Raw genomic sequence first — 27860 nt, 5'->3', positions numbered from 1 at the left:
CCGGGTCAGAGAGCAGCCCTGTATGTCGAGTCCTCACACACGACTGTGTACCTGTAAGTTGTGTCTCTCCAGCCTCAGCTCTAGAACAGTGTTCTGTTCTTCCAGACGTTGTCGCTCTCCCTCCAACTCCTCAATCTTCAGCCTGCCGATACACCACACACACACACACACACACACACACACAGACACACACCTCAGATGAGCAACAACAATCCTCATTCTGAGTGTAATGAAGCGGTGTGTCTATCTCTCCTCTCCATTAATGAGCTGGATGTCTGTTTTGATATCCAGACTGTAGTGAAACAACAGACACTAATCACAACGTGTGTAATTGATGGTAAAGTGTGCGTGTGTGTGTCTGTGTCTCTCTGTGTGTCTCTGTGTGTGTGTGTGTGTGTGTGTGTGTGTGTGTGTGTGTGTGTGTGTGTGTGTGTGTGTGTGTGTGTGTGTGTGGTCTAGATAAGGTAGGTGAGTAAGTGGAAAGCAGGTGTGTGTCAGGCCATTGTGATGTAAACGTAAATTGATGAAAAATGTATCACTAGCCACTTTAAACTATGCCACTTCATATAATGTTTACATACCCTACATTAATGATCTCATATGTATATACTGTACTCTATACCATCTACTGCATCTTGCCATCACTCATTCATATATTTTTGTGTACATATTCTTCATTCCTTTACACTTGTGTGTATTAGGTAATTGTTGTGAAATTGTTAGGTTAGATTACTCGTTGGTTATTACTGCATTGTCGGAACTAGAAGCGCAAGCATTTCACTACACTCGCATTATCATCTGCTAACCATGTGTATGTGACCATTAACATCTGCTAACCAAGTGTATGTGACCATTAACATCTGCTAACCATGTGTATGTGACCATTAACATCTGCTAACCATGTGTATGTGACCATTAACATCTGCTAACCATGTGTATGTGACCATTAACATCTGCTAACCATGTGTATGTGACCATTAACATCTGCTAACCATGTGTATGTGACCATTAACATCTGCTAACCATGTGTATGTGACCATTAACATCTGCTAACCATGTGTATGTGACCAATAACATCTACTAACCATGTGTATGTGACCAATAACATCTGCTAACCATGTGTATGTGACCAATAACATCTGCTAACCATGTGTATGTGACCAATAACATCTGCTAACCACGTGTATGTGACCATTAACATCTGCTAACCATGTGTATGTGACCAATAACATCTGCTAACCATGTGCATGTGACCAATAACATCTGCTAACCATGTGCATGTGACAAATAAAATGTGATTTGATTTGTCGTCACAACGTGTGTAATTTACTATCACACTGGAGATCAACAAGCTCCTTCAACTACTAGACACACACACAGAACGCAGAACACAGAACTTTAGAACACTAAATTATACAACAGTGGAACATGAAACATGGCATGTGCAGTTTGAGTTTCATTTCACAGTTCGGCGTTCCACAGTTCGGCGTTCCACAGTTCGGCGTTCTACAGTTCGGCGTTCCACAGTTCGGCGTTCCACAGTTCGGCGTTCCACAGTTCGGCGTTCCACAGTTCGGCGTTCCACAGTTCGGCGTTCTACAGTTCGGCGTTCCACAGTTCGGCGTTCCACAGTTCGGCGTTCCACAGTTCGGCGTTCCACAGTTCGGCGTTCCACAGTTCGGCGTTCTATTCATAGTTGCTTGTTTACTTACAATATTGTTTTGAACGTTTGTTTTGAACGTTTGTTTTGGACTGACGCACGACTGACTATTCTAGTCAATTAACGCTGATTACAGTGGCTTGGAAATACAATGGCATTCTAAAGGAGGCAGATAACTAGCAGGAAAACCTTTGGTCATCATCTTGATGTCCCCAGATAGACTTTAGATGCAGTGTAACGTTAAGCATCGTCACCAGATAGACTTTAGATGCAGTATAACGTTAAGCATCGTCCCCAGATAGACTTTAGATGCAGTATAACGTTAAGCATCGTCCCCAGATAGACTTTAGATGCAGTGTAACGTTAAGCATCGTCACCAGATAGACTTTAGATGCAGTGTAACGTTAAGCATCGTCACCAGATAGACTTTAGATGCAGTATAACGTTAAGCATCGCTAGCTATTTTTTGACAAACTTTGCTAGCTAATGACAACATTGCCATCTGTCTAAAGTCAATTTGACGAAATTAAAATGCTGGCTAAGTTGTTTCCTAGTAAACATTTGCCTACTTCAGCAGCGTCGTGGTATTTCCAGACTCTTCCGTGTAATTTACATCACCGTCAGTCTGTCCAGAATGACTGTAGGTCAGCTCTATGACGTCACCGCTGGACGCCAGCTTGACAGCGTCCATAACGACGGCGTGACCCGACAGAGTGACGGAGGTGCAACCTATGAATAGTTTTAACGTTCCACTGTTGTATAATTTAGTGTTCTAACGTTGTGTGTTCTACGTTCTGTGTGTGTGTCTAGTAGATGAAGGAGCTTGTTGATCTCCAGTGTGATAGTAATGTCAGGAGGACTTCCTCCACAGGGTTTCTGTCTCCCTCACTCTACATCACATTATCAACGACTTTATTCTCCCCCTCTCCCTCCATACCTGTCTGACCTCCATCTCTTTCTCTATCGCTCCCAATCCGCTCCCAGTGGACCTCGCATCACTCTCCACCTCTCTAACTAACCTCTTCTCCCAGCCTCTCTCCATGTATATTGATGGGCCAGACAGAGTCATGTCTCACAATTCTCTCTCTCAAACTAAACTCTCCTCCATGCACCCTAGCCAGCCGCCTGGCCCCCGCGCTCCCTAGCCAGTTCCCTAGACAGCCGCCTGGCCCCCGTGCTCCCTAGCCAGCCGCCTGGCCCCCGCGCTCCCTAGCCAGCCGCCTGGCCCCCGCGCTCCCTAGCCAGCCGCCTGGCCCCCGCGCTCCCTAGCCAGCCGCCTGGCCCCCGCGCTCCCTAGCCAGCCGCCTGGCCCCCGCGCTCCCTAGCCAGCCGCCTGGCCCCCGCGCTCCCTAGCCAGCCGCCTGGCCCCCGCGCTCCCTAGCCAGTTCCCTAGCCAGCCGCCTGGCCCCCGCGCTCCCTAGCCAGCCGCCTGGCCCCCGCGCTCCCTAGCCAGTTCCCTAGCCAGCCGCCTGGCCCCCGCGCTCCCTAGCCAGTTCCCTAGCCAGCTGCCTGGCCCCCGCGCTCCCTAGCCAGTTCCCTAGCCAGCTGCCTGGCCCCCGCGCTCCCTAGCCAGTCGCCTGGCCCCCGCGCTCCCTAGCCAGTTCCCTAGCCAGCCGCCTGGCCCCCGCGCTCCCTAGCCAGCCGCCGGGGCCCCCACGCTTACTCCATTCTCTCTCCTCTCTCACCCTCCACTCATCTGAACTCTCTCTCCTCTCTCACCCTCCACTCATCTGAACTCTCTCTCCTCTCTCACCCTCCACTCATCTGAACTCTCTCTCCTCTCTCACCCTCCACTCATCTGAACCCTCTCTCCTCTCTCACCCTCCACTCATCTGAACTCTCTCTCCTCTCTCACCCTCCACTCATCTGAACCCTCTCTCCTCTCTCACCCTCCACTCATCTGAACTCTCTCTCCTCTCTCACCCTCCACTCATCTGAACTCTCTCTCCTCTCTCACACTCTACTCATCTGAACTCTCTCCTCTCTGTAAATGGTTCAGTATGGTAGTAATACAGATACTTCTATGGGTGTTAAGTGTGAGTTACCGGAGTGTGTTGACTTCCTCGTTCGTTGCTAAGGGGTTGCCCTCGGCGACGGAGTCTTGCTGCTTCTTCATAACCTCCAGCTCCAACTCCATCTAGAACACAGAGACACACACACGTACTAACCCAGACTAACATAAAAACAGATCCAATCACTCCGATGCCTGCTCCCTCCCTCCGGCCCTCTCTCCCTTCTTCCCCCTCCCTCCGGCCCTCTCTCCTTCCCCCTCCCTCCCTCCCTTCATCCATCCATCTCTCCCTTCTTCCCTCTGACTCCATCCCCCCCCCTCATACATTTCATCCCCTCTTCCCTCCATCCATCCATCTCTCCCTCATACATTTAATCCCCTCTCCCTCCATCTCTCCCTCATACATTTCATCCCCTCTCCCTCATACATTTCATCCCCTCTCCCTCATACATTTCATCCCCCTCTCCCTCATACATTTCATCCCCCTCTCCCTCCATCCATCTCCCTCATACATTTCATCCCCCTCTCCTCATACATTCCATCCCCTCTCCCTCCATCCATCTCTCCCTCATACATTTCACCCCCTCTCCCTCCATCCATCCATCTCTCCCTCATACATTTCACCCCCCTCTCCCTCCATCCATCCATCCATCCATCTCTCCCTCCTCCCCCTCATATATTCCCCCTCCCTCTCTAAATGATCTATACCCCTATTCCCCAAACAGACAGCACACAGGTGCATCCCCCTCCATCTGTCTCTCCTCTGATGTAAACTAATCAATGAAGGAGATGGCTGGGAAACAAGGGACGAGAGGAGGACAGGGACGCGGCTAGTGATTCAACACCAATCAGACACACAATGATACATTCATTCATTCCTCTCTCCTTCTGTCTCTCCTCAGACGGAGAGGTAATCACAAGGTGGAGAGACGAGAGGGTGTGTGTGTGTGTGTGTGTGTGTGTGTGTGGCGAGACGAGATGATTTCACACGTGTCACTTCCCATCACCACGGCAATTGTGACGTTACCCTGGCAACGGGAACAGCCAAGTGTGTGTTTTAAACGACCGCCGTCTAGGAAAACCACGCTTTATTTCACAGGGGGTGTGTGTGTGTGTGACTCACAGTCTGTACTTGTAGTTTGAGGGCCCCAGCCTCCTCTTGAGCTTTAGTCAACAGAACCTGCAGAAGAGGGAGAAAAACACCACTTAGACAGTGTGTGTGTGTGTGTGTGTGTGTGTGTGTGTGTGTGTGTGTGTGTGTGTGTGTGTGTGTGTGTGTGTGTGTGTGTGGCAGGGAGAGAGAGAAAGACTGGTAGAGAGCGAAATATTGTATAACAGCCGCCACTCTTCCTGGAGGGCTTTCCACTAGATGTTGGAAGATTGGAAGCAAGTCCCCGCAACATTCAGCCACAAGGGCATTAGTGAGGTCGGGCTGTTGGGCGATCAGGCCTGGCTCGCAGTCAGCCATCTGTGAAGGACAGTCAAGTTCTTCCACATCGATCTCGACATAACATTTCTGTATGGACTTTGCTTTATGCACGGGGGGCGTTGTCATGCTGAAATAGGAAAGGGCCTTCGCCAAACTGCCACGAAGGTGGGAGCACAGAATCATCTAGAATGTCTTTGTTGTAGCTTTAAGGTTTCCCTTCACTGGAACTAAGGGGCCGAACCATGAAAAACAGCCCCAGACCATTATTCCTCCTCCACCAAACTTTACAGTTGGGGCTATGCATTAGGGCAGGTAGCGTTCTCCTGGCGTCCCCCAAACCCAGATTCGCCCGTCGGACTGCCAGATGGTTAAGCGTGATTAATCCCTCCAGAGAAGGCGTTTCCACCGCTCCAGAGTCCAGTGGCGGTGAACATTTACACCACTCCAGCCGCGAGTGTCATTGAGCACGGTGATGTTAAGCTGCTCGGCCATGGAAACCCATTGAAGCTCAGATCACGTGGTTACCACCCTGCATGAACACGGCTCTGGAATAATAACATCAGCTAGGAAACCAGCCAGCTAACGTTAGCTAGCTAGCTAACAGTACACAGTAGCTTGAAATGAAACCATTTTCTGTCAAAATTAGAAATGAGTCTGTCATTGTGCTGATGTTGCTTCCAGAGGCAGTTTGGAACTCGGTAGTGAGTGTTGCAACAGAGGACAGACTATTTTTACACGCAATGCACTTCAGCGGTCCCACTCTGCTGAGGTCGTGTTGCCTACCACTTCACGGCTGAGCCATTGTTTCTTCTAGATGCTTCCACTTCACAATAACAGCACTTACAGTTGACCGGGGCAGCTCTAGCAGGGCATAAATTAAACAAACTGACTTGTTGGAAAGGTGGCATCCTACGACGTTGAAAGTCACCGAGCTCTTCAGTAAGGCCATTCTACTGCCAATGTTTGTCTATGGAGATTGCATGGATGTATGCTCAATTTTATACACCTGTCAGCAACGGGTGTGGCTGAAATAGCCTAATAATTTTAAGTGGTGTCAACATAACACACATACATGCACAGTTGAAGTCGAAAGTTTGCATACACTTAGGTTGGAGTCATTAAAACTTGTTTTTCAGCCACTCCACAAATGTATTGTTTACAAACTATAGTTTCGGCAAGCCGGTTAGGACATCTACTTTGTGCATGACACCAGTAATTATTCCAACAATTGTTTACAGGCAGATTATTTCACTTATAATTCACTGTATCACAATTCCAGTGGGTCAGAAGTTTACATACACTAAGTTGACTGTGCCTTTAAACAGCTTGGAAAATTGCAGAAAATGATGTCATGGCTTTAGAAGCTTCTGATAGGCTAATTGACATCATTTGAGTCAATTGGAGGTGTACCTGTGGATGTATTTCAAGGCCTACCTTCAAACTCAGTGCCTCTTTGCTTGACATCATGGGAAAATCAAAAGAAATCAGCAAAAGACCTCCACAAGTCTGGTTCATCCTTGGGAGCAATTTCCAAATGCCTGAAGGTACCACGTTCATCTGTATAAACATAGTATGCAAGTATAAACACCATGGGACCATGCAGCCGGCATACCGCTCAGGAAGGAGATGCATTCTGTCTCCTAGAGATGAACGTACTTTGGTGCGAAAAGTGCAAATCAATCCCAGAACAGCAAAGGACCTTGTGAAGATGCTGGAGGAAACCGGTACAAAAGTATCTACATCCACAGTAAAACGAGTCCTATATCGACATAACCTGAAAGGCTGCTCAGCAAGGAAGAAGCCACTGCTCCAAAACCACCATAAAAAAGCCAGACTACAGTTTGCAACTGCACATGGGGTCAAAGATCGTACTTTTTGGAGAAATGTCCTCTGGTCTGATGAAACAAAAATATAACTGTTTGGCCATAATGACCATCGATATGTTTGGAGGAAAAAGGGGGATGCTTGCAAGCCGAAGAACACCATCCCAACCGTGAAGCACGGGGGTGGCAGCATCATGTTGTGGGGTGCTTTGCGGCAGGAGGGACTGGTGCACTTCACAAAATAGATGGCATCATGAGGCAGGAAAACCATGTAGATATATTAAAGCAACATCTCAAGACATCAGTCGGGAAGTTAAAGCTTGGTCGCAAATGGGTCTTCCAATTGGACAATGACCCCAAGCATACTTCCAAAGTTGTGGCAAAATGGCTTAAGGACAACATAGTCAAGGTATTGGAGTGGCCATCACAAAGCCCTGACCTCAATCCTATAGAACATTTGTGGGCAGAACTGAAAAAGCGTGTGCAAGCAAGGAGGCCTACAAACCTGACTCAGGTACACCAGCTTTGTCAGGAGGAATGGGCCAAAATTCACCCAACCTATTGTGGGAATCTTGTAAGAAGGCTACCCGAAACGTTTGACCAAAATTAAACAATTTAAAGGCAATGCTACCAAATACTAATTGAGTGTATGTTAACTTCTGACCCACTGGGAATGTGATGAAAGAAATAAAACCTGAAATAAATAATTCTATCTACTATTATTCTGACATTTCACATTCTTAAAATAAAGTGGTGATCCTAACTGACCTAAAACAGAGAATTTTTACTAGGATTAAATGTGAGGAATTGTGAAGAACTGAGTTTAAATGTATTTGGCTAAGGTGTATGTAAACATCCGACTTCAACTGTATCTATGTGACCCGATTCGGGAAACTAGGCTATGTGCAGAGAGAGAAGTTCAGATTGGTCCGCCCTACAGAAGGGTCCCGCCCTACAGAAGTGTCCGCCCTACAGAAGGGTCCTGCACTACAGAAGGGTCCTGCACTACAGAAGGGTCCGCCCTACAGAAGGGTCCGCCCTACAGAAGGGTCCTGCCCTACAGAAGGGTCCTGCCCTACAGAAGGGTCCGTACTATAGTAGGGTTCTGTCTATGAGCTCATCAGTGTTGGTTTTCCTCTATTAAATGTAGAGGAGCTGCATAAGTGTTGCTCTCCACTTCCTGAAGGAGCAAGTTCTGAAAAATCTGTGGGATTAGAGTATGATAGATAAAGAGATGGAGAAAACACCTGTCTCCGGATTACATCTTCAAACTACGGGCAACCGTTGCATGGCATTCCTGTCCAGGGAGACACGTCCATCATGCATAATGATGTAAACAGGTAAGATAGATAGCTACATTTTCAGATATTACACGTTTCTAATTTTGACAGAAAATGGTTTCGTTTCAAGCTACAGTGTACTGTTAGCTAGCTAGCTAATGTTAGCTGGCTGGTTCCCTAGCTGACATTATTATTTGTATCCCAGAACCATTTACTTTCTAGATAGAGCCTGATGTTAGCTAGCTAATGTTAAACCTGGTTGGTTAGCTCCCAGCACTGTGGCAGTGTTCATTGTTGTTTAACTAGCTAACGTTAAGTGACGTGTGTGATCTTACACTTTGTTTGCCTAGCTAGGTTCATTGTTGTTTAACTAACTAACGTTTACTGGTTGGCTCGTTAGCTAACGTTAGGTGACGTGTGTGATCTTACACTTTGTTTACCTAACTAGCTAGGTTCATTGTTTACCTAACTAGCTAGGTTCATTGTTTACCTCACTAGCTAGGTTCATTGTTTACCTCACTAGCTAGGTTCATTGTTTACCTCACTAGCTAGGTTCATTGTTTACCTCACTAGCTAGGTTCATTGTTTACCTCACTAGCTAGGTTCATTGTTTACCTCACTAGCTAGGTTCATTGTTTACCTCACTAGCTAGGTTCATTGTTTACCTAACTAGCTAGCTATTTGTCTTAAGCTAAAGTGTACTGTTAGTAGAGCGCCAAGTGTTCGCCAAGTGTTCGCCAAGTGTTCGCCAAGTGTTCGCCAAGTGTTCGCTAAGTGTTCGCTAAGTGTTCGCTAAGTGTTCGCTACGGGTCACCTAGCAGAACAGACAGACAGTAGAGACTGCAGTGAGATATATCCTGTACACCGCATCATCCTTACAGCACAGAGAGGGGTCACCTAGCAGAACAGACAGAGACTCTCCGTACCTCCATCTCTGTATTGTGGTTCTGTGTCTTGGTCAGTATATCTTCTGCCTCTCTGAGTCTGCGGTTGAGTTGAGGAGTGTAGTCACTAGGAGACAGCTCACTATCATAGGACTCCAGGATGGCACGCATCCCATCTCGCTCCTGGAATACACGGAAAGAGATACTTATTTTTTTCCACCATAATTTGCAAATAAATTCATTAAAAATCCTACAATGTGATTTTCAGGATTTTTTTCCCTCATTTTGTCTGTCATAGTTGAAGTGTACCTATGATGAAAATTACAGGCCTCTCTCATCTTTTTAAGTGGAAGAACTTGCACAATTGGTGGCTGACTAAATACTATTTTGCCCCACTGTACGTCTCCGCAGGCAGTTTGAAGGAAGTTGCTAACTAGCGTTAGCGCAATGATAGAGTCTACTGTAGTTAGCATCGGCTCGCTAAACTCCCTCTAACTTCCTTCAGAAGGGACACAGAGACATAACGACGGTGTCCACCGGGTCATCTGACACTACCTTGGTGAGCAGCAGCACTCTCTTCTGTAGTCGTCTGACCAGGGATTCCTGGGTCTCTCTCTTCTTCTGCTCTTCTAGAGCTTTAGAACGTAGCGACAACAGCTCCCCCTGGAGGTCAGTCTTAGACCGCTCCACCGACCTACAGCTGGGGGGAGAGGAGAGAGAGCTTTAGAATGTAGAGAACAGCTCCCCCTGGAGGTCAGTCTTAGACCGCTCCACCGACCTACAGTGGGGGGGGGGGAGCTTTAGAATGTAGAGAACAGCTCCCCCTGAAGAACAGCCTTAGACCGCTCCCCCCCTGGAGGTCGGGGGGGGGGGGGGGGGTGAGCTTTAGAACGTATCGACAACAGCTCCCCCCCTGGAGGTCAGTCTTAGACAATTTGTAAGTCGCTCTGGATAAGAGCGTCTGCTAAATGACTTAAATGTAAATGTAGACCACTCCACCGACCTACAGTGGGGGGGGGGGCTTTAGAATGTAGAGAACAGCTCCCCCTGAAGAACAGCCTTAGACCGCTCCCCCCCTGGAGGTCAGGGGGGGGGGGGTGGCAAGGGTAGGAGAGAGGGAGTCTATATCCCCCCTCTCTCTTCTGTCCCTCTTAATGTGTGCGTGCCAATAATAATACATTGTCCATAAGTGTGCACTTGTTCACGACTTTCCACAAATCTTACAGCATTGGATCGGGAGGAATGAACAAGAGGAAGCTTCCACCACGGTTCTTAAACCTCATTTCCTTTCAAATCAGTGAAGGGAAGTGAACACAGAGGAAGGAGAGATATCCTCCCTGTTCTCTCTACTTTCCTCAGTCCTTCTCGTTTCGGCTTCCTCCTCCCTCCCCCTGCACTCCATCTCTCCTCGTTATCTAGTGCTTCTAAACAGTGTTATATTTCATAATTAGCTCCGTATGGATCAAGAGAGGGTAGCTCGTTAGCTAACGACTAGCACAAACACGCACACACAGAAACACACACCTCTATGCTGGGGTTTAGCGTAGCGGTACTAACGAAGTCAAGATGAGTCTAATTAGCTGTCTGACTATTTAGATCAAACCCACACTACTGGGGGAAGAGGGGGAGAGGTGGGGAGGGAGGGAGGAGGAGAGGTGGAGAGGAGGGGAGGGAGAGGTGGGGAGGGGGGAGGAGGGGGACACATGAGGGGTGGGGGGATACTGTATTGGACACATGAGGGATGGGGAGATACTGTATTGGACACATGAGGGATGGGGAGATACTGTATTGGACACATGAGGGGTGGGGAGATACTGTATTGGACACATGAGGGGTGGGGAGATACTGTATTGGACACATGAGGGGTGGGGAGATACTGTATTGGACACATGAGGGGTGGGGAGATACTGTATTGGACACATGAGGATGGGGAGATACTGTATTGGACACATGAGGGATGGGGAGATACTGTATTGGACACATGAGGGGTGGGGAGATACTGTATTGGACACATGAGGGGTGGGGAGATACTGTATTGGACACATGAGGGGTGGGGAGATACTGTATTGGACACATGAGGGGTGGGGAGATACTGTATTGGACACATGAGGGATGGGGAGATACTGTATTGGACACATGAGGGATTGGGAGGGGGAAGGAGGGGGAGAGATGGACATGATAGAGAGGGGGAGCCGGGAAGAAGGGGCGGGCGATCAAGGTAGAAGAGGAAAGAAATACAAACATATCTTAGAACTACTCTGAACAAAGCTACAGGAAGTAAAAACTTAAGAGCATCTGATACCTACAGTTCTATAGCACGCTAACTAAACAGAGCATCTGATACCTACAGTTCTATAGCACGCTAACTAAACAGAGCATCTGATACCTACAGTTCTATAGCACGCTAACTAAACAGAGCATCTGATACCTATAGTTCTATAGCACGCTAACTAAACAGAGCATCTGATACCTATAGCACGCTAACTAAACAGAGCATCTGATACCTACAGTTCTATAGCACGCTAACTAAACAGAGCATCTGATACCTATAGTTCTATAGCACGCTAACTAAACAGAGCATCTGATACCTATAGTTCTATAGCACGCTAACTAAACAGAGCATCTGATACCTATAGCACGCTAACTAAACAGAGCATCTGATACCTACAGTTCTATAGCACGCTAACTAAACAGAGCATCTGATACCTATAGCACGCTAACTAAACAGAGCATCTGATACCTATAGCACGCTAACTAAACAGAGCATCTGATACCTATAGCACGCTAACTAAACAGAGCATCTGATACCTATAGCACGCTAACTAAACAGAGCATCTGATACCTATAGCACGCTAACTAAACAGAGCATCTGATACCTATAGTTCTATAGCACGCTAACTAAACAGAGCATCTGATACCTAGGGCACGCTAACTAAACAGAGCATCTGATACCTATAGCACGCTAACTAAACAGAGCATCTGATACCTACAGTTCTATAGCACGCTAACTAAACAGAGCATCTGATACCTATAGTTCTATAGCACGCTAACTAAACAGAGCATCTGATACCTATAGCACGCTAACTAAACAGAGCATCTGATACCTATAGTTCTATAGCACGCTAACTAAACAGAGCATCTGATACCTACAGTTCTATAGCACGCTAACTAAACAGAGCATCTGATACCTATAGTTCTATAGCACGCTAACTAAACAGAGCATCTGATACCTACAGTTCTATAGCACGCTAACTAAACAGAGCATCTGATACCTACAGTTCTATAGCACGCTAACTAAACAGAGCATCTGATACCTACAGTTCTATAGCACGCTAACTAAACAGAGCATCTGATACCTATAGTTCTATAGCACGCTAACTAAACAGAGCATCTGATACCTACAGTTCTATAGCACGCTAACTAAACAGAGCATCTGATACCTATAGTTCTATAGCACGCTAACTAAACAGAGCATCTGATACCTATAGCACGCTAACTAAACAGAGCATCTGATACCTACAGTTCTATAGCACGCTAACTAAACAGAGCATCTGATACCTATAGTTCTATAGCACGCTAACTAAACAGAGCATCTGATACCTATAGTTCTATAGCACGCTAACTAAACAGAGCATCTGATACCTATAGCACGCTAACTAAACAGAGCATCTGATACCTACAGTTCTATAGCACGCTAACTAAACAGAGCATCTGATACCTATAGCACGCTAACTAAACAGAGCATCTGATACCTATAGCACGCTAACTAAACAGAGCATCTGATACCTATAGCACGCTAACTAAACAGAGCATCTGATACCTATAGCACGCTAACTAAACAGAGCATCTGATACCTATAGCACGCTAACTAAACAGAGCATCTGATACCTATAGTTCTATAGCACGCTAACTAAACAGAGCATCTGATACCTATAGCACGCTAACTAAACAGAGCATCTGATACCTATAGCACGCTAACTAAACAGAGCATCTGATACCTACAGTTCTATAGCACGCTAACTAAACAGAGCATCTGATACCTATAGTTCTATAGCACGCTAACTAAACAGAGCATCTGATACCTATAGCACGCTAACTAAACAGAGCATCTGATACCTATAGTTCTATAGCACGCTAACTAAACAGAGCATCTGATACCTACAGTTCTATAGCACGCTAACTAAACAGAGCATCTGATACCTATAGTTCTATAGCACGCTAACTAAACAGAGCATCTGATACCTACAGTTCTATAGCACGCTAACTAAACAGAGCATCTGATACCTACAGTTCTATAGCACGCTAACTAAACAGAGCATCTGATACCTACAGTTCTATAGCACGCTAACTAAACAGAGCATCTGATACCTATAGTTCTATAGCACGCTAACTAAACAGAGCATCTGATACCTACAGTTCTATAGCACGCTAACTAAACAGAGCATCTGATACCTATAGTTCTATAGCACGCTAACTAAACAGAGCATCTGATACCTACAGTTCTATAGCACGCTAACTAAACAGAGCATCTGATACCTACAGTTCTATAGCACGCTAACTAAACAGAGCATCTGATACCTACAGTTCTATAGCACGCTAACTAAACAGAGCATCTGATACCTATAGTTCTATAGCACGCTAACTAAACAGAGCATCTGATACCTACAGTTCTATAGCACGCTAACTAAACAGAGCATCTGATACCTATAGTTCTATAGCACGCTAACTAAACAGAGCATCTGATACCTATAGCACGCTAACTAAACAGAGCATCTGATACCTACAGTTCTATAGCACGCTAACTAAACAGAGCATCTGATACCTATAGTTCTATAGCACGCTAACTAAACAGAGCATCTGATACCTATAGTTCTATAGCACGCTAACTAAACAGAGCATCTGATACCTATAGCACGCTAACTAAACAGAGCATCTGATACCTACAGTTCTATAGCACGCTAACTAAACAGAGCATCTGATACCTATAGCACGCTAACTAAACAGAGCATCTGATACCTATAGCACGCTAACTAAACAGAGCATCTGATACCTATAGCACGCTAACTAAACAGAGCATCTGATACCTATAGCACGCTAACTAAACAGAGCATCTGATACCTATAGCACGCTAACTAAACAGAGCATCTGATACCTATAGTTCTATAGCACGCTAACTAAACAGAGCATCTGATACCTATAGCACGCTAACTAAACAGAGCATCTGATACCTATAGCACGCTAACTAAACAGAGCATCTGATACCTACAGTTCTATAGCACGCTAACTAAACAGAGCATCTGATACCTATAGTTCTATAGCACGCTAACTAAACAGAGCATCTGATACCTATAGCACGCTAACTAAACAGAGCATCTGATACCTATAGTTCTATAGCACGCTAACTAAACAGAGCATCTGATACCTACAGTTCTATAGCACGCTAACTAAACAGAGCATCTGATACCTATAGTTCTATAGCACGCTAACTAAACAGAGCATCTGATACCTACAGTTCTATAGCACGCTAACTAAACAGAGCATCTGATACCTACAGTTCTATAGCACGCTAACTAAACAGAGCATCTGATACCTACAGTTCTATAGCACGCTAACTAAACAGAGCATCTGATACCTATAGTTCTATAGCACGCTAACTAAACAGAGCATCTGATACCTACAGTTCTATAGCACGCTAACTAAACAGAGCATCTGATACCTACAGTTCTATAGCACGCTAACTAAACTGAACAAAAATATAACGCAACACGTAAAGTGATGGTCCCATGTCTCATGAGCTGAAATAAATGATCCCAGAAATGATCCTTATTTCTCTCATTTTCTATTCAAATATTACATCCCTGTTAGTGAACATTTGTCCTTTGCCAAGATAATCAACCCTTTCACCTGACAGGTGTGGCATATCAATAAGCTGATTGAGCATGATGATGTGTGTGTTACCTGCTGGTGAGAGTGTAGTTGTGTTACCTGCTGGTGAGAGTGTAGTTGTGTTACCTGCTGGTGAGAGTGTAGTTGTGTTACCTGCTGGTGAGAGTGTAGTTGTGTTACCTGCTGGTGAGAGTGTAGTTGTGTTACCTGCTGGTGAGAGTGTAGTTGTGTTACCTGCTGGTGAGAGTGTAGTTGTGTTACCTGCTGGTGAGAGTGTAGTTGTGTTGTTTGACAGCGATCTCTCGCTGTTGGATCTGAATGACCTCTCTGGACAGATCCTCTGGTGTCCTGTAGGGGACACAACACAGGGTTAACACACTGCCTGTTCATCCAGAGAGCTCAGAGAGACACACGTCGTGTATTAGACATTCTGATAAACCACATGTCAACCTCCTACCCTGCTGAGACAGAGAGCAGGGTTGGAGGACAGAGGGAAGAGAGAGCAGGGGTGGAGGAGAGAGGGGAGAGAGGAGGACAGAGCAGGGGTGGAGGAGAGAGGAGGACAGAGCAGGGGTGGAGGAGAGAGGAGGACAGAGGGAAGAGAGAGCAGGGGTGGAGGAGAGAGGAGGACAGAGCAGGGGTGGAGGAGAGAGGAGGACAGAGCAGGGGTGGAGGAGAGAGGGGAGAGAGGAGGACAGAGCAGGGGCGGAGGAGAGAGGAGGACAGAGCAGGGGTGGAGGAGAGAGGAGGACAGAGGGAAGAGAGAGCAGGGGTGGAGGAGAGAGGAGGACAGAGCAGGGGTGGAGGAGAGAGGAGGACAGAGAGAAGAGAGAGCAGGGGTGGAGGAGAGAGGAGTACAGAGCAGGGGTGGAGGAGAGAGGAGGACAGAGGGAAGAGAGAGCAGGGGTGGAGGACAGAGGGGAGAGAGGAGGACAGAGGGGAGAGAGGAGGACAGAGGGGAGAGAGGAGGACAGAGGGAAGAGAGCAATAGAGAAAAGATGAGGACTAATTAGTGTGAGGGAGCAGACAGATGGGTCGGTTCTAGAGATCACACAGCTTGTCAAAGTGCTTGTTTCCAGTCCTAAAGCTTAACTGATGGACTTAGACGCTATAGTAGCTCAATTAACCAACATTGTCGGTATCCCAAGTAGAAACCTATTCCCTATATAGTACACTACTATAGACCAGAGCCCTATATAGTACACTACTATAGACCAGGGCCCTTTTCCCTATATAGTACACTACTATAGACCAGAGCCCTATTCCCTACATAGTGCACTACTTTTGACCAGAGCCCTATTCCCTACATAGTGCACTACTTTTGACCAGAGCCCTATGCCCTATATAGTACACTACTATAGACCAATGCCCTATTCCCTATTATAGTACACTACTATAGACCAGAGCCCTATTCCCTATATAGTACACTACTATAGACCAGGGACCTATTCCCTATATAGTGCACTACTATAGACCAGAGCCCTATTCCCTATATAGTACACTACTATAGACCAGGGCCCAGGGGGAATCGGGTGCCATTTAGGATGGTTTCTGAATCTAAACTCTCCGGAAGCTTCTATTCTTTCAAGTCCTTAAAGACTAACTATTAAAAGAGCTCCACCAGCTTCCCTTCTCCTCATATGATACAGTCCAGAGCAGTGGTTCCTGACCTTCTATCCACCGTGACAGTTTATTAACGTTACGCTGAACAGAGATATAGAGAAAAGCAACATGTAAAGCATTCCTCCCATGTTTCACGAACTAGAAGATCACAGGAAATGTTCCATACGCACAAAAACAAAGCTGATTTCTATCAAATTGTATAATAATTCATCCACCCTGACAGGTGGCATATCAAGAAGCTGATTAAAACAGCATGATCATTACACAGTTGCACCTTGTGCTGGGGACAAATAAACGGCCACTAAAATGTGCAGTCGTGTCAAACAACACACTGCCACAGACGACTCAAATTGAGGGAGCGTGCCATTAGCATGTTGACTACAGGAATGTCCACTAGAGCCGTTGCCAGAGAATTGAATGTTCATGTCTCTACATTATTTTAGAGAATTTGTCAGTGCATCCAACCTGCCTCATAACCGCAGACCGTACGTATGACGCTGTGTGGACGAGCGGTTTGCTGATGTCAACGTTATTATTAATTATTAACCTAATTCATGATGGTTAATTCGTATGTACCCCTTTAAGAGCATCCCGCAAATCTGGGCTAAACCCCCCCCCAAATATATCTCAGATAATAACCGTGGACACAAAGTCAAGTTTGTTTCTATGGCAGAGGCTGTGGTCCAGCTACGCCCAGAGACATACAGTATATTAACAAATAAATGGCTGGCTAGGCTTTAATCAGAATGTTCTAATGGTTCACAGACCGAAGTAAAACAATACAAATGACGTGTGATTGTGATGCACCAACTCCTCAGATGATACTAATGAATCAGCTGGAGAACACTGGACTTGAATCAACCAGACAGACGGAACCAGGTGACATTCAATGTATTATCTGATGAATCAACCAGACAGATGGAACCAGGTGACATTCAATGTATTATCTGATGAATCAACCAGACAGATGGAACAACCAGACAGATGGAACCAGGTGACATTCAATGTATTATCTGATGAATCAACCAGACAGATGGAACCACGTCACATTCAATGTATTATCTGATGAATCAACCAGACAGATGGAACAACCAGACAGATGGAACCACGTGACATTCAATGTATTATCTGATGAATCAACCAGACAGATGGAACAACCAGACAGATGGAACCATGTGACATTCAATGTATTATCTGATGAATCAACAAGACAGATGGAACCAGGTGACATTCAATGTATTATCTGATGAATCAACCAGACAGATGGAACAACCAGACAGATGGAACCACGTGACATTCAATGTATTATCTGATGAATCAACCAGACAGATGGAACCAGGTGACATTCAATGTATTATCTGATGAATCAACAAGACAGATGGAACCAGGTGACATTCAATGTATTATCTGATGAATCAACCAGACAGATGGAACCACGTAACATTCAATGTATTATGTGACTGGTGCTCCTAAGTCAACATCCCACAGGTCACATTAAGGAGGTCATGTTTTTAAAACAATGTATCAAGATTAGGAAATGTTTTGTGACACACCGCCGAGTGCTCCTCGAGACACAGCCGAGAGCTCGTCGAGACACACCCGAGAGCTCCTCGAGACACACCCGAGAGCTCCTCGAGACACACCCGAGAGCTCCTCGAGACACAGCTGAGAGCTCGTCGAGACACACCGGTTGGGAATCACTGGTCTACAGCATCTTCCAAAATGTGAAAACATAAAATAGAGACAGAAGACAGAGTGATAACCACAGAGAGAAAGCGAGAAGATAGACAGACAGACTACTCGTCACAGAAAAATGTAAATCTAGTTTAGATAAATGTCACATATGTATGTATACACACACAGTACCAGTGAACAGTTTGGACACACCTAATCATTCAAGGGTTTTTCTTTATTTTGACTATTTTCTACACGGTAGAATAATAGTGAAGACATCAAAACTATGAAATAACACATGGAATCATGTAGTAACCAAAATAAAATTAAAATAGATTTTATATTTGAGATTCTTCAAAGTAGCCACCCTTTGCCTTGATGACAGCTTTGCACACTCTTGGCATTCTCTCAACCAGCTTCATGAGGTAGTCACCTGGAATGCATTTCAATTAACAGTCTCTCAACCAGCTTCATGAGGTAGTCACCTGGAATGCATTTCAATTAACAGGTGCCTTGTTAAAAGTTAATTTGTGGAATTTCTTTCCTTCTTAATGCATTTGAGCCAATCAGTTGTGTTATGACAAGGTAGGGGTGGTATACAGAAGATAGCCCTATTTGGTAAAAGACCAAGTCCATATTATGGCAAGAACAGCTCAAATTGTATTTATTTATTTAACCTTAATTTAAGTAGGCAAGTCAGTTAAGAACAAATTCTTATTTACAATGACGGCCTACCTAGGAACAGTGGGTTAAGTGCCTTGTCCAGGGGCAGAAAGAGAGAGTTTTACCTTGTCAGCTCGGGGATTTGATCTTGCAACCTTTCGGTTACAAGTCCAACGCTCTAACCACTAGGTGGCTACCTGCCACCCCAAATAAGCAAAGACAAACAACAGACCATCATTACTTTAAGACAATACGGAAAATGTAAAGAACTTTGAAGGTTTCTTCAAGTGCAGTCACTAAAACCATCAAGCGCTATGATGAAACTGACTTTCATGAGGACTGCCACAGGAATGGAAAACCCAGAGTTGCCTCTGCTGCAGAGGATAAGTTCATTGGTAACCAGCCTCAGAAATTGCAGCCCAAATAAATGCTTCAGAGTTCAAGTAATAGACACATCTCAACATCAACTGTTCAGAGGAGACTGTGTGAATCAGGCCTTCATGGTTGAATTGCTGCAAAGACACCACTACTAAAGGACACCAATAAGAAGAGACTTGCTTGGACCATGAAGCACGGGCAATGGACATTAGACCGGTGGAAATCTGTCCTTTTGGTCTGATGAGTCCAGATGTGCCATTTTTGGTTCCAACCGCCGTGTCTTTGTGAGACGCAGAGTAGGTGAATGGATGATCTCTGTATGTGTGGTTCCCACCGTGAAGCATGGAGGAGGAGGTGTGGCAGTGCTTTGCTGGTGACAAATGTGATTTATTTAGAACTCAAAGCACACTTAACCAGCATGGCTACCACAGCATTCTGCAGCGATGCGCCTTCCCATCTGGTTTGCGCTTAGTGGGACTATCATTTGGTTTTCAAACAGGACAATGACCCCAAACACACCTCCAGGCTGTATAAGGGCTATTTGACCAAGAAGGAGAGTGATGGAGTGCTGCATCAGATGACCTGGCCTCCACAATCACCCGACCTCAACCCAATTGAGATGGTTTGGGATGAGTTGTACCGTATTGTGAAGGAAAAGCAGCCAACAAGTGCTCAGCATATGTGGGAACTCCTACAAGACTGTTGAAAAAGCATTACTCATGAAGCTGGTTGAGAGAACGCCAAGAGTGTGCAAAGCTGTCATTAAGGCAAATGGTGGCTACTTTGAAGAACATAAAATATATTTTAACACTTTTTTGGTTACTACATGATTCCATATGTGTGATTTCATAGTTTTGATGTCTTCACTATTATTCTACAATGTAGAACATAGTAATGAGTAGGTGTGTCCAAACCTTTGACTGGTATTGTATATAAACATACATATACAAAAGTATGTGGACACCCCTTCAAATTAGTGGATTCAGCTATTTCAGCCACACCCGTAGCTGACAGGTGTATAGAGTCGAGCACAGAGCCATGCAATCTCCATAGACACACATCGGAAGTAGAATGGGCTAACTGAAGAGCTCAAGGACTTTCAACGTGGCACCGTCATAGGAAAGTCAGTTTGTCCTATTTTAGCCCTGCTAGAGCTGCCCCAGTCAACTGTAAGTGCTGCTATTGTGAAGTGGAAACGTCTAGGAGCAACAACGGCTCAGCAGCGAAGTGGTAGGCCACACAAGCTCACAGAACGGGACCACCGAGTGCTGAAACGCAGGAAACGAGCAGCCGCACACAGGCCTAAGAACATCAAGCACAATGTCAAGGTGAGGGGGGGGGGGGGGGCATGGAGTAATGCCATGTGAGAGTATCGTGTGGGAGAGGGGGGTAATGCCATGTGAGAGTATTCTGTGGGAGAGGGGGGGGGGGGTAATGCCATGTGAGAGTATCGCGTTGGAGGGGGGGGTGGTAATGCCATGTGAGAGTATCGTGTGGGAGAGAGAACGAGAAAACGTGCACCATTTAACATTAAATGTACACAGTTTATTAGGTACAGCCATGTTTGAGACACTGGATCTGGTGCACCAGGCAGTGACGGCCATACCACCACGCTCAGTCTCTCAGGTCCCTCGATCTCCCATCCGTTCAATAGAACAGTAACTGTCTGCCTCGATGCCTGTCTGCCTCGATGCCTGTCTGCCTCGATGCCTGTCTGCCTCGATGCCTGTCTGCCTCGATGCCTGTCTGCCTGCTTTCTATAGCAAGTCACATGACTCACTGTCTGTAGGAGCCATCTATTTTGGTGAACAAGGTCACGTACCTAATAATCTGGCCCCTCAGTGTACATCAAACGCTGGGGAAGTCATGAGAGACAAATATAGTGTGTGTGTGTGTTAGATGCAGTGCGGTGTTTGTAATGTATCTAATGTGCTTCCCTGCTCATATGGAAACAAGCAATCATTCTGTCAATATGGGCTTTCAGCACAGAACACACACACACAGCAGGCATAAAGTAAACAAATCATAAAACGTCACTCTCTCTTCACAGAGAGAATGAGGCACCAGTATTTTTCATGACTCTAGAGCTCCACCCAGTGGTGACACGTTATACTGCAGACAGACATGCCAGCTGACCGTATGTTGAGTCCAGTAGACTGCCCCAGGTTCTCCCAGGCCTGCAGTTTCTGAGACAGTTTCTGAAGGAGGAGAGGAACAAGATTACACACTAGGGATTCAAGGTTTCACATTTACAAACTCAACTATTAAGCAGATTGTTTCAAACCCTGAGATTTGTTAATTGTTCGTCAAGTTAAAATAATAAAGTTTCCTTTTCAGTTGTGTATCAGAACCACCATTAATTAGAACAGACAGTATAACGCAAATGTTTTTCTTCCAGCTGTTTCACATTTAAAACACACTAACAGGTCGCACACCTCCTTCTCCAACTCCACGTTCACCATCTCCTCTTTCATCTTCTCCATTCGTTCTACCTTACGTCTCAATCCCTCCGTTTCCTCCTTCAGCAGGATCACGTTCTCCCTCGTCTCCCTGGGACACAGAATGAGGGGAGAAAGTGAGATATGAGAGAGAGAGACATTGATAGTTGTCTTCTTTTACAACCTACAAATAACCTCTCTTACCTGTCCTGCTCCATGTGTTCTCGTAGTGTTACCTGAGGTAAACATTCTCCTCTCTTACTTGTCCTGCTCCATGTGTTCTCGTAGTGTTACCTGAGGTAAACATTCTCCTCTCTCACCTGTCCTGCTCCATGTGTTCTAGTAGTGTTACCTGAGGTAAACATTCTCCTCTCTCACCTGTCCTGCTCCATGTGTTCTAGTAGTGTTACCTGAGGTAAACATTCTCCTCTCTTACCTGTCCTGCTCCATGTGTTCTAGTAGTGTTACCTGAGGTAAACATTCTCCTCTCTTACCTGTCCTGCTCCATGTGTTCTCGTAGTGTTACCTGAGGTAAACATTCTCCTCTCTTACCTGTCCTGCTCCATGTGTTCTAGTAGTGTTACCTGAGGTAAACATTCTCCTCTCTTACCTGTCCTGCTCCATGTGTTCTAGTAGTGTTACCTGAGGTAAACATTCTCCTCTCTCACCTGTCCTGCTCCATGTGTTCTAGTAGTGTTACCTGAGGTAAACATTCTCCTCTCTCACCTGTCCTGCTCCATGTGTTCTAGTAGTGTTACCTGAGGTAAACATTCTCCTCTCTTACCTGTCCTGCTCCATGTGTTCTAGTAGTGTTACCTGAGGTAAACATTCTCCTCTCTCACCTGTCCTGCTCCATGTGTTCTAGTAGTGTTACCTGAGGTAAACATTCTCCTCTCTCACCTGTCCTGCTCCATGTGTTCTCGTAGTGTTACCTGAGGTAAACATTCTCCTCTCTCACCTGTCCTGCTCCATGTGTTCTAGTAGTGTTACCTGAAGTAAACATTCTCCTCTCTTACCTGTCCTGCTCCATGTGTTCTAGTAGTGTTACCTGAGGTAAACATTCTCCTCTCTTACCTGTCCTGCTCCATGTGTTCTAGTAGTGTTACCTGAGGTAAACATTCTCCTCTCCTACCTGTCCTGCTCCATGTGTTCTAGTAGTGTTACCTGAGGTAAATGTTCTCCTCTCGTAGCTGTCGGAGCTCCTTGTCCATATCCGGCACCCTAGCAACCTCTGACCTCATGTTCTTCACTATGACAACATCCTGTTCCTGCAGAGCCAACTTCCTCTCCAACTCCTGGGGGGAAGAGAGGAGAAACACACACCTTTGAGTTGTATTCCCCGGCTCATGAAAGAGAGACTTAATGACCACCTCAAAGGTGAACATCATGTGGAGTTTGAGTTTGTGTGTTAGACTGAAGAGTTAATGGCATCTCTTCGTTTGAAGGCAGTTCATTTAAACCCAGTAATACATAGTGATTACATTGAGAGTTCATAAAGCCTACAGAGGTTAAACCCAGTAATAAATAGTGATTACATTGAGAGTTTATAAAGCCTACAGGGGACAGAGGTTAAACCCAGTAATAAATAGTGATTACATTGAGAGTTTATAAAGCCTACAGAGGTTAAACCCAGTAATAAATAGTGATTACATTGAGAGTTTATAAAGCCTACAGGGGACAGAGGTTAAACCCAGTAATAAATAGTGATTACATTGAGAGTTTATAAAGCCTACAGGGGACAGAGGTTAAACCCAGTAATAAATAATGATTACATTGAGAGTTTATAAAGCCTACAGAAGACAGAGGTTAAACCCAGTAATAAATGGTGTTACATTGAGAGTTTATAAAGCCTACAGAGGTTAAACCCAGTAATAAATAGTGATTACATTGAGAGTTTATAAAGCCTACAGGGGACAGAGGTTAAACCCAGTAATAAATAGTGATTACATTGAGAGTTTATAAAGCCTACAGAGGTTAAACCCAGTAATAAATAGTGATTACATTGAGAGTTTATAAAGCCTACAGGGGACAGAGGTTAAACCCAGTAATAAATAGTGATTACATTGAGAGTTTATAAAGCCTACAGGGGACAGAGGCATCTCACTGGCTGCTTTTAAAAAATTACCACTTTACTTCCCAAATGACACTTTGGAGAGAAGACACATGGATGCCAAAATAAACAGAAGTAAAAATAAAATGGCCCCCATTTGCTCTGTTCAACAGCTCAAAACCTCTTCAGGGAAATAAAGCAACACAGAATAGACAGATTGATACTTCTGTCCTTTTCCTAGCCTAGCTCCCCAACTGTAGTCCCAATCTCAACCCCAGTCCTAATCCCAATCTCAACCCCAGTCCTAATCCTAACCTAGCTCCCCAACTCTAGTCCCAATATCAACCCCAGTCCTAATCCCAATCTCAACCTCAGTCCTAATCCTAACCTAGCTCCCCAACTCTAGTCCCAATCTCAACCCCAGTCCTAATCCTAACCTAGCTCCCCAACTCTAGTCCCAATCTCAACCCCAGTCCTAATCCTAACCTAGCTCGCCAAGTCTAGTCCCAATCTCAACCCCAGTCCTAATCCTAACCTAGCTCCCCAACTGTAGTCCCAATCTCAACCCCAGTCCTAATCCCAATCTCAACCTCAGTCCTAATCCTAACCTAGCTCCCCAACTCTAGTCCCAATATCAACCCCAGTCCTAATCCTAACCTAGCTCCCCAACTCTAGTCCCAATCTCAAACCCAGTCCTAATCCTAACCTAGCTCCCCAACTCTAGTCCCAATCTCAACCCCAGTCCTAATCCTAACCTAGCTCCCCATCTCTGTTCCCAATCTCAACCCCAGTCCTAATCCCAATCTCAACCCCAGTCCTAATCCTAACCTAGCTCCCCAACTCTGTTCCCAATCTCAACCCCAGTCCTAATCTAGCTCTAACTCTAGTCCCAATCTCAACCCCAGTCCTAACCTAGCTCCCCAACTCTAGTCCCAATCTCAACCCCAGTCCTAATCTAGCTCTAACTGTAGTCCCAATCTCAACCCCAGTCCTAATTTGAATTTGGGTACAATAAGTCTCAATCTTCATACATCAGTCAACCCTAATCCTAACCTCCTAGTTTTCTAAACCTAGTCCCAATCTGAACTGTATTAATACCAATCTTAATCTAGACATCATTCAGTTTAGTCCAACTTTGAACAACAATAATATAAGCCTCACCTTAATCTTGAGTTCGTGGTCGGAGCAGGTGGACGATGTTGACTGGAGGGCCTGGTACCGCTGAGACACTTCCTGGTACTTCCTGTAAAGAGGACCAGTCAGGGGGGTGGAGGAAATCCAGGCAGGACCAATCAGAGGGCAGGGAAACCAGGAAATACCAATCAGAAGAAAGGATATCCAGGAAGGAGTGTGTGTTACCTGTGTTGGAGCTCCACTTGTTCCTGTAGTCCCTGGTTCTCCAGAGTCTGGTTAGAGATGGTGTTGTCCCGAGTCTGGACCTGCTGCTTCAGGTCACGGATCTCATCCTTTAAACAACTCACCGTCTACAGGGACAAATAACACTCCCCGTCACCAGGGACAAATAACACTCCCCGTCACCAGGGACAAATAACACTCCCCGTCACCAGGGACAAATAACACTCCCCGTCACCAGGGACAAATAACACTCCCCGTCACCAGGGACAAATAACACTCCCCGTCACCAGGGACAAATAACACTCCCCGTCACCAGGGACGAATAACACTCCCCGTCACCAGGGACGAATAACACTCCCCGTCACCAGGGACGAATAACACTCACCGTCCACAGGGACGAATAACACTCACCGTCCACAGGGACGAATAACACTCACCGTCCACAGGGACGAATAACACTCACCGTCTACAGGGACAAATAACACTCCCCGTCTACAGGGACAAATAACACTCACCGTCTACAGGGACAAATAACACTCACCGTCTACAGGGCAAAATAACACATACCGTCTACAGGGACAAATACCACATACCGTCTACAGGGACAAATAACACTCACCGTCTACAGGGACAAATAACACTCACCGTCTACAGGGACAAATAACACTCACCGTCTACAGGGCAAAATAACACATACCGTCTACAGGGACAAATAACACTCACCGTCTACAGGGACAAATAACACTCACCGTCTACAGGGCAAAATAACACTCACCGTCTACAGGGACAAATAACACATACCGTCTACAGGGACAAATAACACTCACCGTCTACAGGGACAAATAACACATACCGTCTACAGGGACGAATAACACTCACCGTCTACAGGGACAAATAACACCCACCGTCTACAGGGACAAATAACACTCCCCGTCTACAGGGACAAATAACACTCACCGTCCACAGGGACAAATAACACTCACCGTCCACAGGGACGAATAACACTCACCGTCCACAGGGACAAATAACACCCACCGTCTACAGGGACGAATAACACCCACCGTTCACAGGGACAAATAACACTCACCGTCCACAGGGACGAATACCACATACCGTCTACAGGGACAAATAACACTCACCGTCTACAGGGACAAATAACACCCACCGTCCACAGGGACAAATAACACTCACCGTCTACAGGGACAAATAACACTCACCGTCTACAGGGACAAATAACACTCACCGTCTACAGGGACGAATAACACTCACCGTCCACAGGGACAAATAACACTCACCGTCTACAGGGCAAAATAACACATACCGTCTACAGGGACAAATAACACTCACCGTCTACAGGGACAAATAACACTCACCGTCTACAGGGCAAAATAACACATACCGTCTACAGGGACGAATAACACTCACCGTCTACAGGGACAAATAACACCCACCGTCTACAGGGACAAATAACACTCACCGTCTACAGGGACAAATAACACTCACCGTCTACAGGGACGAATAACACTCACCGTCCACAGGGACAAATAACACTCACCGTCTACAGGGCAAAATAACACATACCGTCTACAGGGACAAATACCACATACCGTCTACAGGGACAAATAACACTCACCGTCTACAGGGACAAATAACACTCACCGTCTACAGGGCAAAATAACACATACCGTCTACAGGGACAAATACCACATACCGTCTACAGGGACAAATACCACATACCGTCTACAGGGACAAATAACACTCACCGTCTACAGGGACAAATAACACTCACCGTCTACAGGGCAAAATAACACATACCGTCTACAGGGACAAATAACACTCACCGTCTACAGGGACAAATAACACTCACCGTCTACAGGGCAAAATAACACATACCGTCTACAGGGACGAATAACACTCACCGTCTACAGGGACAAATAACACCCACCGTCTACAGGGACAAATAACACTCCCCGTCTACAGGGACAAATAACACTCACCGTCTACAGGGACAAATAACACTCACCGTCCACAGGGACGAATAACACTCACCGTCTACAGGGACAAATAACACTCACCGTCCACAGGGACAAATAACACTCACCGTCTACAGGGACAAATACCACTCACCGTCCACAGGGACAAATAACACTCACCGTCCACAGGGACGAATAACACATACCGTCTACAGGGAACAAATAACACTCACCGTCTACAGGGCAAAATAACACATACCGTCTACAGGGACAAATAACACTCACCGTCCACAGGGACAAATAACACTCACCGTCTACAGGGACAAATAACACTCACCGTCCACAGGGACAAATAACACTCACCGTCTACAGGGACAAATAACACTCACCGTCCACAGGGACGAATAACACATACCGTCTACAGGGAACAAATAACACTCACCGTCTACAGGGCAAAATAACACATACCGTCTACAGGGACAAATAACACTCACCGTCTACAGGGACAAATAACACTCACCGTCCACAGGGACAAATAACACCCACCGTCTACAGGGACAAATAACACTCACCGTCCACAGGGACAAATAACACTCACCGTCCACAGGGACAAATAACACTCACCGTCCACAGGGACAAATAACACTCACCGTCTACAGGGACAAATAACACTCACCGTCCACAGGGACGAATAACACATACCGTCTACAGGGAACAAATAACACTCACCGT

The 27860-nt window shown here is 45.8% G+C and overlaps 1 protein-coding gene across 1 annotated transcript; it reads right to left on the bottom strand.

Annotated features, from left to right (window-relative positions):
• Positions 1 to 18: 18 nt before the first annotated feature.
• Positions 19 to 27860, bottom strand: LOC129849603 (mitotic spindle assembly checkpoint protein MAD1-like; the record flags this gene model as incomplete). The annotated part of the gene is made up of 17 exons (XM_055916419.1): positions 19 to 142; positions 3706 to 3797; positions 4795 to 4851; positions 9130 to 9270; positions 9643 to 9787; positions 15235 to 15321; positions 21448 to 21509; positions 21747 to 21861; positions 22914 to 23044; positions 24961 to 25042; positions 25159 to 25283; positions 25619 to 25621; positions 26191 to 26193; positions 26295 to 26297; positions 27362 to 27364; positions 27571 to 27573; positions 27858 to 27860. Coding segments are annotated over 17 exons (1164 nt in total), but the record flags the coding sequence as incomplete, so codon positions are not given.

This window comes from Salvelinus fontinalis, unplaced genomic scaffold (assembly GCF_029448725.1).
Source record: "Salvelinus fontinalis isolate EN_2023a unplaced genomic scaffold, ASM2944872v1 scaffold_1562, whole genome shotgun sequence".
In the NCBI taxonomy this organism is placed as follows: domain Eukaryota; kingdom Metazoa; phylum Chordata; class Actinopteri; order Salmoniformes; family Salmonidae; genus Salvelinus; species Salvelinus fontinalis.
The sequence above is the reverse complement of the archived record's forward strand: the minus strand, read 5'-3'. Positions and strand labels throughout refer to the sequence as shown.